Source organism: Apostichopus japonicus, chromosome 2 (assembly GCF_037975245.1).
Source record: "Apostichopus japonicus isolate 1M-3 chromosome 2, ASM3797524v1, whole genome shotgun sequence".
Classification (NCBI taxonomy): Eukaryota; Metazoa; Echinodermata; class Holothuroidea; order Aspidochirotida; family Stichopodidae; genus Apostichopus; species Apostichopus japonicus.
The window spans coordinates 24,465,892-24,478,539 of record NC_092562.1 but is presented as its reverse complement, the minus strand read 5'-3'; the positions used below and the strand labels follow the sequence as shown (position 1 = coordinate 24,478,539).

General features: G+C 34.7%; 1 protein-coding gene and 1 long non-coding RNA gene across 5 annotated transcripts in view; one reads left to right on the top strand and one right to left on the bottom strand.

Moving 5' to 3' along the window:
- Positions 1–12,648, top strand: part of LOC139983213 (uncharacterized) — a 229,402-nt gene that overhangs the window by 59,458 nt on the left and 157,296 nt on the right. The gene's annotated exons all lie outside the window — the stretch shown is intronic.
- LOC139982901 (3',5'-cyclic-AMP phosphodiesterase 4C-like) overlaps positions 1–12,648 on the bottom strand; it is a 282,309-nt gene that overhangs the window by 148,653 nt on the left and 121,008 nt on the right. Inside the window, exon 1 of one of the 4 annotated variants that reach the window (XM_071996102.1) lies at positions 11,590–11,616. The exons of the other annotated variants lie outside the window; for them this stretch is intronic. Coding sequence (XP_071852203.1) covers positions 11,590–11,601 — 12 coding nt within the window. The 5' untranslated portion in view covers positions 11,602–11,616. Of the gene's footprint in view, positions 1–11,589; positions 11,617–12,648 lie in introns of those variants that run through there. 4 annotated transcript variants of the gene reach the window in all.

Genomic DNA, 12,648 nt, shown 5'->3' with positions numbered 1-12,648 from the left:
GACACATTACAACGGGTGTAAGACTACAATGAAAGAAACGATCAAAATCGAATTACGAATCTGTTATTCAATAGTGCCCCATCATGCTCGATTCATTTTATCATGAATATTTAGGTTGCTCATGCTCGGACACGGCATACATCTTGAGACTACTAGCTCTGATAAGACATTGCTATATGGTCTCCGCCATCCATGTACATCAGGGCATCAATGACATTCAGTTCCCATATTGTGAATGAAGGAAGTGGAAGAGGTTAGACTTCTAACTTTATTTAGTATCTAAACATTTCACACCATCATTACAAGAAACTTTAAAAAGAAGGATGAACGTGAAAATACTTCATTAGATGTAGTGGCGTTCGAAAGATTGGAAGGGAAGGGGCTGGGGGGGGGGCATGGCCCGCCAATCTCCATGGTCTGTCGGGGATGGGGTAACTCAGTCAAGAGATATTTTGTTACATTCAGTCGGGGAAGAATTAGACCACTCCTCCGGGCCCGGACTCCCTTAGGCGCGGATACAGAGGATGTGGACGCCCTACCGCACCCCGTTGTCAACCGCACATAAAATCTCAAAAATTAAATAATTAGCACAATCTTGTGTTTAGACCTAACTACACACTATCGTCCACATATGCATGCAAATGCACAATCTGACGTTAAAATCTTTATTTTCTTTCTTTCTTCACTAGGGAGCCATACAAATCACCTTAATAGATGTCAGCTTCAACGACCGCAGGGCCACCCCCCCCCACCGCCCGTGCTTTGCAAAATCCCGGATCCTCCTCAAGCCTTTCGATAAAAGTTCATACCCCTACATAAATCAGTCGGAGGGACGGGGGGGGGGGGGTCGGGGATTTATAATTTGGCTCTCACATTTGAAGTCCTATACACGCCACTCAGCATGCAGATATGATATTTGATAGCAATTCATTCAAAGATGATACGCTAGAAGACAACATTTAATGTTGATGCATATCCGTCATCTCGACATTGCTAATTCACTTGATAAAATATTAATCTTGTATCCATTACAACGTAGACAATCCATTCATCATAATTTAATGATACCTTAAATTCTCATAACTATCATGTGTGACATATAATTAAAGTGAAAGCATTCCACGTTTTGTGCTATAGTCTGTCTTGATATTATGTTATTTCCGATATATCAATCGCCTTACATGGGAGTTACTTCCAACTTACTCTGGCGTGTTTTAAATAATGAATATTCACCTATAGACGATTATGGAACGCCATTAGGACAATTTCCTAATGCTACTTTAACTTTTAAACTATCTTTATAGCTTGTACCTTCTGCTACTGTTACTTGTATAAATGTATTTTAGATCCTCCTGCAAGCAGGAACTCGCGAAAAAAGCCTCATTGGCTTATCAAAGCCGCAAGCTGACCGAAGTCAGTCTCTTAGATTCATATTTTAACGTCCATGATTATGAATTGTCAATTGTCAACAACTCTGTAACTGGACGGCATACATTAATCTTGGAGTGACTCGAACTGGGGACCTTATGATTGGAAGGCACCGGCGTTAACCACTGAGCTAACACTACACTTGTCATTTAGCCTCTGAAGAAGATCCTGCTAGGCTCGAAACGTCAGGCCAACTTACTTTTACACAAACTTTCTAAACTGTCAAAGCACTTGTATTGACAGTACAAACCATTCCTAACCTTTCTTTCTGATAGAAACATGATATTTGTACTGCTCATGCTGACACTACGAATGCTTTGAAAGCGGTACATGGCAGTACAGTATAAAAAGAAAAAGAATCCCAACTAGGTGTCACGGCATAAAGCAGACACTATAAGGTCAGTTCCAAACACAATAGTATATAATACTTATTCTGATCATTGTTATCCGATTGTTCACTTTATAACAAACCCACTCTCGATAACGACAAGATTACGGATCCAATTGTTTGCGTGTATGTTGTGTGTGTTAATTCCTTTTGTTAAACCAAACACATCCACGCCTGTACAAAGCCGGTTAAAAAGGATGATTCTCAACTCGTTGGATAAGAAAAGGGTAACAGATTGGAGGGGGAAGTCACTGACGGATCTAAGATGGTCACTTGGGAGGAGTCGTTGCCTTCCATTGTGTTCTGAGGGAATTGCTTAGATAAAAAAAAAAAAAAAGAAAAAAAAAAAAGAGGTATGCTATATTTTGGTAGCTCTGAAGCATATCTTCCAGGTCTTTTGGAAGTATAAGAAACACCTTTATGATCAGATGATTGGCCAAATTATTGGTGTGGCATGTGTCCCACCCGTCCCTTATCAACCCGTGGCTTATATGCCCGGCCCGTCCCTACCCAACCCGTGGCGCATATGCCCCGGCCCGTCCCGTAACGGCAGATATAACGAACAGATAAAAAACTTATAATATATACCAACATTTCATTAGAAATCTTGTAATATTAAAGAAGGTCTTCGACTTCTAAACAAATCGACGTGATGAATGAGATGAAAAAATTACCCAGGGATTTAGTCTACTCTAGTATTCATTTAATCGTACTATACAAAACACCAGCCTTGTAAACCCTGTCATATTGTGGCGATGGGTTATTGTTAACTTGTTAGAACAGAATTGACTTGAAGAAGAAGGAACTGACTATCGGAATATTTAACTATACGGTGATAAATTCATGACACCCTATGTCCCAACTCATATTTTATTTATCCTTTTCTGTCTCTACCTCTTTGAGTGCATGGCTGAACAAGACTGAACACAAGAGAACGCCGATGTGTCAAGTGAATCAATTTGAACCTAGTCTGATGAAAAAGGAAAAATCTTCCATCTGAGGCTAACACTTCACTGGAATTATAATCCATTGATTTGTGTCCCATGGTATCTAGGAATCGACGAACAAACAAGACATTTATTATGACAGTGTGCATGAGAGAAAGTCGGTTTTAACTGAAAACGAATTTACAAAGAAATAAACAAACGAACTGAGCCATAGCCTATAATAAAAATATCTCGAAGTTTCTGTGTGTTCTAAAGTTAATGAGATAAAATAATCAGCCGTTAATAAAATAAGACAACTATTGAAACAATGCATAGAAAGTAAAAACAAGACAAACTCAAAACAAAAGAAACGAGAACAACAGGAAATATATAAAACAAACAAAAGAATGTGTAGAATACAGTTAGAAAATTATTTCTTGGGCTGAAGGACTTTCGGTAATTACACCTCAATATATTGCAACCTATAGTATTCTACAACCTAGCTTTTTTACAATTCCATGAGTCACATGATGTTTGTTTCAAAAATCTGTCGCAGAATTCCTTCATTTGGAGGATTAAACTGCCTGAGCAACCTCGGGTGCACCTGGAAATTAAAACACCCAATCCTCTGGACCTTCAATGTTGTAAAACAGATGAGGAATAATGATTGTTATAAGATACGAGTTGTTATATTACTGAAGTAAGTTTGATAACATCACAAAGGGATAAATTCATCACGTATGTATGACTGAAGAGTTAACGATAAACTTTCATATGCAGTCTGGAACAAATAAAAATGTAATTAATGAGAAGCGAGATTCATAAGATAATAACAGAATATAAAACCATCACGTGTGGCGGAAGAATTAAGAATTTAGAGAAAATTTGATCAATTGAAAACTATATAATCACTTTATAACCGAAATAACAATATTTAAGAAAACATGTAGACCAAACAGTGGTTCAAACAGTGGTTAATTAAGAGTTTGTTTGTATAATGAAACCCATAAAATATACCAGTACGAAATAAAAGTTAATCGAGGTAAGTTCTTGTAATATTTGATAGCACGTGCAGCCAACATGCTAAATCCACTTAGATTCACATCACAAGTATATGTGTAGTAAGATCGCTATGTGGAAATTTAAAATACACGCTATATGCTGATGCTTCGAGCAGACATTCGGACGAAAGTAACGAGAATTGACTTTTCGAGTTAGAAAAGCATCTCTATTGATGGTCCTGAAACAAAGCTCCCTAATTTACGGTTTCTCTGGACATAAATTGCTCACGCAGTTGAACAGACAAATGCACTTGAACCTTTACCTTGTTCGTGATTGTGATCGGTGGAAAGTATGACGTCACGAAACCTTTTGAACCATATCTACTTGCGTTTGTCTCTAAACAGGGCAAGAACTTCACTTAAAATGGTGTACTGAAGATGGACCACCTATACGATTAACTCAGATTACATGCTTAGTGTAATAGTTACTAACTTATGGCATACACATATTTGTATAAGAATTTCACATGAAAGAGTTCATGTTAAGAATTGGCTACCACGCATTGAATATATATATATATATATATATATATATATATATATATATATATATATGTATATATATATCAATATATTTATAATATATATCAATAACATCAATACGCAGGTCATAGAAACATGCAGTTACGGAAGAGGCCGAGCGACACTATAGTTGTAGAGGTATTGCCGTTACGCATTACACCTTCTATGTAGCTGAATAAAATATGTAGTCTAGTTAAAGACAGATACCAGAAAACAAGGTTGCTAAACAAAGCTGCAACATCAACGTATCTCGTGACTACTGCTTCCTTTTCTGTGTAGTAGATATTCTTTTAATCGGTTAGGCTCTTACAGTAAGTGTAATTGTCATATCATTTATGATCAGTGGAATTAAATAGAGACAAACATAGTTACATTGTACCGAATCACGTGTCCTTCTTTTAAGAGCTATTTGATATATAAGCGATACATAATCTGACAGTCATTTTAGGCCATTAACATAACGTGTCGTCCGTTGAGTCTCGTAGCCATTATGACGTCAGGGAAATGAACAATTTATACCCAAGATTAGCTTGTATATATGAGGAAAATGTTTATTATTCTCTACAATTCTGTACTAATACTTCAATATAGTAACTAAAGTCAAGAGAAGTAACATTTTCTGTACACTAAATGAAAGAGATGTCTATTATTTTATTATAAATGCATTTTTATCTTATTATTCTCAGTTTGAAGGGATTGTTCTTGAATATTATAGTCAATGCTTTATAACGAATACTGAGCTTTCTTAAACATTCCATTTAAATGGGTTCTCATATACTCTCATGTGCCTTATCTGTATTGGTTGATGAACTAAAGACAACAATAACAATAAAAAATAATAATAATTACAACAATAATCACATTCAAAATAATAATAATAACAACAACAATAATAATAATACAATGGTGAAAGAGCCGAGAGGAGAAAATGGTTACGAGATTTTCCAGTGCCATGAATAATACAACATCCTTGTTTTCCTAACACGAAATATCGCTTTTGAACTTGTTGAAAATGTTTCCATGCTATACATATATCAGTATAATCCCATTACAATATGCAGTTCGTTATTTGCCCTTCAAATAAAGAACATAATTTTCTGATATTTAATATAGTGTCATGGTGACGAGGTTGTCAGTACTCGATCGGAATTGTTACTGAATGATTAATCAGCTATATTTGAGCGGCTCAAGGTGTACTGCAGTGTTTTTATCTTGGTTAATAGTAATCATACTTTGTTATAAAATTCGAGGTGGTTTGTGAGAAATGTCCGCTAAACCATCATCACAAAGCCACAATTAATGTTATCGCAATTTGTTATGACGTCTTGCCAAGGTTACCCCCCCCCCCCCCTCTCTCTTTCTCTCTCTTTATATCTATATATATTTATATATGTCAGATCTACAGTATAACAAGTGCAAAAATCAGCCGATTCACACAGTGATTACAGTAACTGCTGTAAATCTAAAGTTTTGTACCACAGTAAATACTGGATCGTGCTGACAAATCTTTAGCATGTGCTTTTAAGTTTACAGTAAGAACTGAGGATATTTGTAATTCCAACAAATCCCAAACAACTGGATTTGTTGGAATTACACATATCCTCAGCTCATGCTACCGAATTATAGCACGATCCAGTTTTTACTGTGGTACAAAACTGTAAGATTTACAGTAGTAGCTGTGTTCTCTATGTGTATCGGGTGAAAAAATAGACACTTCGGCAGGTGGCATACTTATTGTTACTTTGACCAGGGTTGTTTATATATACTTGAACACAAGCCTAACAATGTAGTGACACATACTGGTAGAAAATATCGATCATGTATCCTGGTGGGAGCTCGCTTGCCAATAAAGAAGAACTAGAGAAACTTCTTAATTAAATTGTAGTTATAGATCAGTGGTAACTTAATGCGCAGATGAACAGGTGTATGGAACCATCGGTCACAATCAAATACACTGAGGGAATCGAGAACTTAGTTCTTCGTCAACTCTCTGCGAAACAAGTAATTTTTTCTTGCAGGATATATATAAATAAATATATATGTATATATATATATATATATATATATATATATATATATATATATATATATATATATATATATATATATAAATTAATTGCCTGCCTTTGGTTATTGATTCCTCGTCATATTGTTTGTACTTCATCAACAGTTTTCTATAAAATGTTATTTTCTTTGATTACCTTTTGATTAGCTATTAATATGTCTATCTTTCTACCGTTACCAATGCTTGACTTGTGTTACCGTTGTTTCTACAATTATCCACATTAAAATCCCTCCCAGCTACGAATAAGCCATGCTTAAATACCTCTCATATTGTCACTCTTTATTCTGCTATTATTATATTACTGTAGGAAAGCTTCAGGGAAGCCGAATATTTCAGTAGAGTTTGCCTTTTAATTGGACGATATTCCATATTTGTCAATATTATGTTACATGTCATCTCTAAACAATCATATTTAGCGTACGAAACAAAATATAGATATACAATTGTCACCTAACACTGACAATGTTTATATGTTTTCTGCAATCGGAATGTTCCTTCGTCCATGTTTCATTATATATCAATTACAGTTCAATTTTACAATATTTCCAAGAAGTTCGTGCTCGAACTGGTGTTCATGTTTTACACTGTTATTAATGGCATAGAAGTTGATAGGTGTTTCGTATCAATAAATAACGAACTTGAATCAAACAGGGTGTGACGTCATAAATACACATTGAACAAATTTGTGTTGCTTTACATTTCACTCTAGAGGTGGGACTTTGAATTGTAAATGATTCCCACCGCCATCTATAAAAAAGCCTTAGAGGTGTGAACCATTCAAAAGTATCATTTTATATTTACTTTTTAAAATAGACATTGAGTTTGTATATTATGGAGAAACAGTCGGGCACGTCATATATAATCATGAGAATTGATTTTCACCGAAAAGAAAGAGAAGAAACTCACTCATTTTGCTTTTCTGATTGGATTCCTTCGTTCCCCAACCACCCCCCCCCCTTGCATATGACATAAGCATATCACTTTGAAATACAAAGTCGGCAGTATAAAATCAATAATATTTTGTAATACATACAGATGTAAGAATGCCCACTTATTACTTTGCATAGAATCTACAATCAATACTAAATACCTTACTCTTTCCTCCCCATATAGGAAGAAGGAAAGTTCGCACGTAATCTATAAGTTTGTACTACTATCAAGCAAAGAGAATATAAGTAGGCAACGAATGCCTTTACATGAAGGGAGGTTTAATTTTAATATATTATGTACAAATCTGTAATACTACTGGAGGTTATCCTTACAGTGAAATAAATTAGAATTAAATTCCCCAAAGGTGATTTTTGTTTTCTGGCTCTTGGACGTTTCGGTACCGCGTCAGGCTATTCCAACAGAGAGAAAGACACATCGTACAAAAGGAGATAACTAGAAGCTTTAAGGTATTTCGGAAATGACGAATTAGCGACTTCTTACTTGTTGATATCCAAGGCTTTAACTGCCACCTATACGTTGTCAGGATTTGCCTAGTAGCGTTTCTCTTTAAGCGGTATACAATAATCCTCTCGTGTGATTATTTCGCCCAGAGTTTTTTGGATATCACCATTAACTCGTATATTACCACGATTAAGATCAACAACAGAACACATCAGTGAATAAAATGTGTGCAAATACAGTATGCATCTTATATATATCATCTTATGCTTTTTATTATTTAAAATAAAATGAGACCCGCCGATTTAAAGCTGGCGTACAAGGATATATGATGGAAAAGGCAATAACATGCACAGAAAAATTGTACTCTATTTTATAACAAAAATTAAATATTTCTGTGAATTTATAACTCAATGTTAATGAAGGAAGATTTGCTTTTAAGATATAGTAATATAGTTGATTCATTCTGCAACATAAAGTTTAATTCTTAGCTTGGACTGCTAACATTTAATCTTATTATAAATACCAATGCTTCAGCCTACAATACTCTGAATGTACAATCTATAGTCCACGACACGTAGAGCTATTGCTGCAGTCGAGTTAGGTTAGTATTGGCTTTTAAGTCCACATTATAATTATTTAGGACCATATGAAAACAAAATTAAATGACCTGTGTGACCTTCCTTACAAATGAACTATGCCAAAGTTGCATTCTTTTATGAAAAATCGTGTGAGTCAGTTCATAAACTCAGTTCTTTTAGTTCTTAAGGCAGCATAGCGTGAATCATTATGGAAATGGGGGAGCACAGATTAATTAATTAATTAAATGGCTGCTTTGTAGTACCGTATGGAACGATAAATGAAGAGAAGAAAGAACGAAAACACATTGCTTTATATGTATCATCATTTCATCAAAACAAATGCACTATACTGCTTTAAAGTATCATTACTGAATACGATTTTTTTTTTGCTTTTCGAAAGGTTAAAATTGTCTTATTGAGTTTGGTAAAATATACAAGTGGCATTAGCTTCAAGAGAAATGCAATATATATATATATATATATATATATATATATATATATATATATATATATATATATATATATATATATATATATATATATATATATATATATATATATATATATATATATATATATACATATATACCATATCAGGAATTAGGAATAAATTGATTAGTAAAACGAGACCAACATGAGTTTATGATTTTGCTTGCTGATTCTAGATTCTTTGCCGCAAATTCGTTTGTGATTAAATTGTGATCAGTTTAATTTAGAAGCTCTACTATATGATGGGTATAACAGGGACATCACGATCAAAACAATATACGTTGGCGTATGTTCATATGAATAATAAAACCACTTAAGTAATACATGCACAGTTATACATACTATATAAAAAAAACTACATATTAAAAACTAGATATAAAAAAAAACTACATATTAATAAAGGGCATTGTCCCCTTGTTTTCACTGCACCGTTAAAAATCACGTGACAACGATCTAGACTGAGTGGAAAACCAAGGTAAGGTAACGAAAGGTGTCCAACGTTCCATTGAAAATATTTCATAGCCATGGTCTAAACAATTATCAGTAGATTCGGGACATTATTTGGCCAATGTTCTGTTCTAATTCTGTAGAGTTTGTGTTCTTTTATCGACGAAAACAGAACCGGAATTAGCTGAGGGTAAACATCCAGAATGGGGTAGTCACAATATGTCAGATAATGAAGTTGGACCTTATGTTATTTTTTTGGACAAAATTCCTAAGTATTTTCAAATATAAGTTAGGTACCGCCGCTAGTGTAAAGGATACGCCCGTCTAATGTTGACGTTTGTTTGTAAAAAGCATTTACGTAATTCAAATTCTCAAATTTTCATTATTTTCTCAATTTTATAATCCAACGATGCGTACATATTCACTCTTTTGTCTATAAAGAATCTAGGTATGAATTCATATTTGTTCTGAAGAGTAATATACTTTCTTAAGATTTAAACCTACTTTTCAACAAATGCTTGATAATTCGAAGTATTTTTTATCAGTCAAGTTACCGAAGACAGTGTCTGGGTTGGAAACCAAACTCTCAGTTATGCATTCCCCTTACATTAAGACTGTGACCATGTGATGGTGACGATATTACGTCATGTGCAGCAGTATCACTGCTTCCTATAGATTCTCTGTTCTAGCGCACTTTGATAATGCGAGGGAAGCCTGCACTCTACAATACAGCCAGAACGCTCATTAAAAGCGGCTTTGTAAATCATCAAACCGTTTCACGATTTCAATTGAAATGAGTCTATCATAATGATGATGTCACATCACATATTAGCTAAACGCTCAAACAACCATCCCTGATACTCTAAGTGAAACCAGTTGATTCATCATTTTCAGTCTCATCAATGACGTCACATGTAGGTAACATGTAGAAAATATAATTAGCAAGAAAACTGATGACTTTCAATTGATTTCCGTTGATATGCCCTGAAACATAGCAGAATACGCAATGGGCTGATGAAACGGATTATTTCTATATATTCATCTATCGAAGATGAATTACAACGTTCGTTAGATTCCGGTTGGATTTTTGTTGTTGTTGTTCCTATTGCAAAATCAGACAAAACTATACAAGAAAGATAAATACTATATGCAGGTCAATGTATGCAAACTACATAATTTAATATTTATATTGGGGCATTGGGGCATGGGGATGGGAGGGTGGAGGAAGTGAGAGACAGGGTTGGGTATAGTATGCCATGTCTTGGACAATTAAGACGTGTATTCGCGTTAAGCGAATAACAACGTGAAAAATGAGCGAAATATGCCGGGCTTTTCTGCACCGTGCTTGTGGTATACGCTATGCTGGATGCAATATATGTCTTGAAGTTATAGCTTTCACAACGCTTTCCAATGTACTGTAAAGTTAGACTATTTAGCTCGTGTATGTTAAGTTCAACGACTAGTACAAAGTACGTATAATAAACTAACGCCAATTGACCCTGGCTAATCAACTTACTTACAAAGACAATCCCACATATTCAAACAATGCTGTAGGCGTAACCAATCAGTGATGGAGAATTTGATATAAGTGGATCAACAGAGTTTTGTAATTTGGCAGAATGTGGAACACAACGAGACACAAACACACTATAAGCTGCACTGAGTTCATGAAGCCCTGACTGCTCTCCTTCAATATGTATAGTGTTAAGGACTGTTCGATAACAAGATTTGTCAAATGAGATAAAAGTTATATGGCGTCGTTGGTTATGATTGTTTAATAGTATTAATAAATGTGACACAAAATAGGCTATTGTATTATTTAAATAACAAAGGAATATGCTTTGTTATAGGCATTTTTTCAACTCATACATATTCATATATCTAAGAATAGCAAGCCAATGACAATCAGAATACACGCAACAACCAATCGTAAAATGTGAACTGATTGACTCTCTTGTAAGGAAAAATCAACATATTATGTTTATCTTTGAGCTCATAACACATTTTGTTATTACAACGTTGTGTGCCATGCATACAGTGTTAGATATGAACTGAACATTTGCAGAAAAATACATCACACTTAAAGATTAAAGCGTTTATTGACGAATCAAGTGATCGAATTTCTTATGTCTATTCTTTCTTAAATTTCTAATTAAATCCTAAGCAATCATATTTCTCACTTACATATACTAACGATGAGTGTTAGGCGACATAAAACACAAGAAATATATCGATATACAAACATATATAGACGACCATACTGATATATGCATATTCCAAATGCGATTCTTACCTTTAAATTCATCCAACGGTTTTGAAAAAATTAAACTGGTTTTTCTGGATTAAAAGCAGCCTGATATGATTAAAAAACGAGGTCCGTTCTCGCAAGATAATCTTGTTTAGTGCATTTACCGAGGCTGCTTCAACGATGCGAGATAAAGCTTGGTTCTCCCTCGTGGTACAAACACAACAAGATGCCTGGTGTACGGTGTCTTTTATGAGACATCGAGTGTGTCAAACAATTGTTTGCTTTTTTGAAAGCTGGTCGGTCTTGACGTATAACACATGTCTACATGCTCAGGTAATGTATATGTTTCAATACTTCATATGTGTTTGTTGAGCTATAGAGAACCTAATAACCTCAACTAATATTTGAACAATAGTGGGTATATACCCTTTCCTTGCATTACAAATAATTTTGCACTTGACAACAATAAGCATGCAGAGAAATAATTATTACCAAATAAACAACATTAACATTTTCAAAGATCTGGGAGGTAGTCGTACGTTAAGCATACAGGCGGCAAGAAAACACATTCAGTTATTTTATTAGAACTATGGAAACGGTTAGATCTTTGTTTGGGTGGTTTGTTTAATAAAATTCATATTAATTGATAATAGATAACGTTTGGTAGTCTCCTAGCTTCACCCTTACAAGAACCGCAAAGGTAAGAATATGCAATATCAAGTTAATGACGCATGCGTCGTAAATCTGAAATTTACCAAAAATGTAGGATTTAATGACGTGTTATCAAAGCAAAAAGGTTTAGAGACGTTTATCAAAATGAGTGGGAAAAGGCTTCATTGATTGTTTACCGTCAAGGAACAGCTAAGTATACAAATGTTTTGGGCACGTGGCTCGCCATTGATGTCACATGAAAAAACAGCTTATCTCCTTTTATATGTAGGTTACCATTAACAGTTACAAGCTATGCTCATCAAACAAGGAAGCAGTCTACAAGGACTAATTGATTTGTAACTGGTATAGTCTTTGCATTGATATGATGTGACCTCCCCCCCCCCCCCTCTCTCACCTCCACTTTGTAGATCTCAAAGGTTAGATTCATGGGTA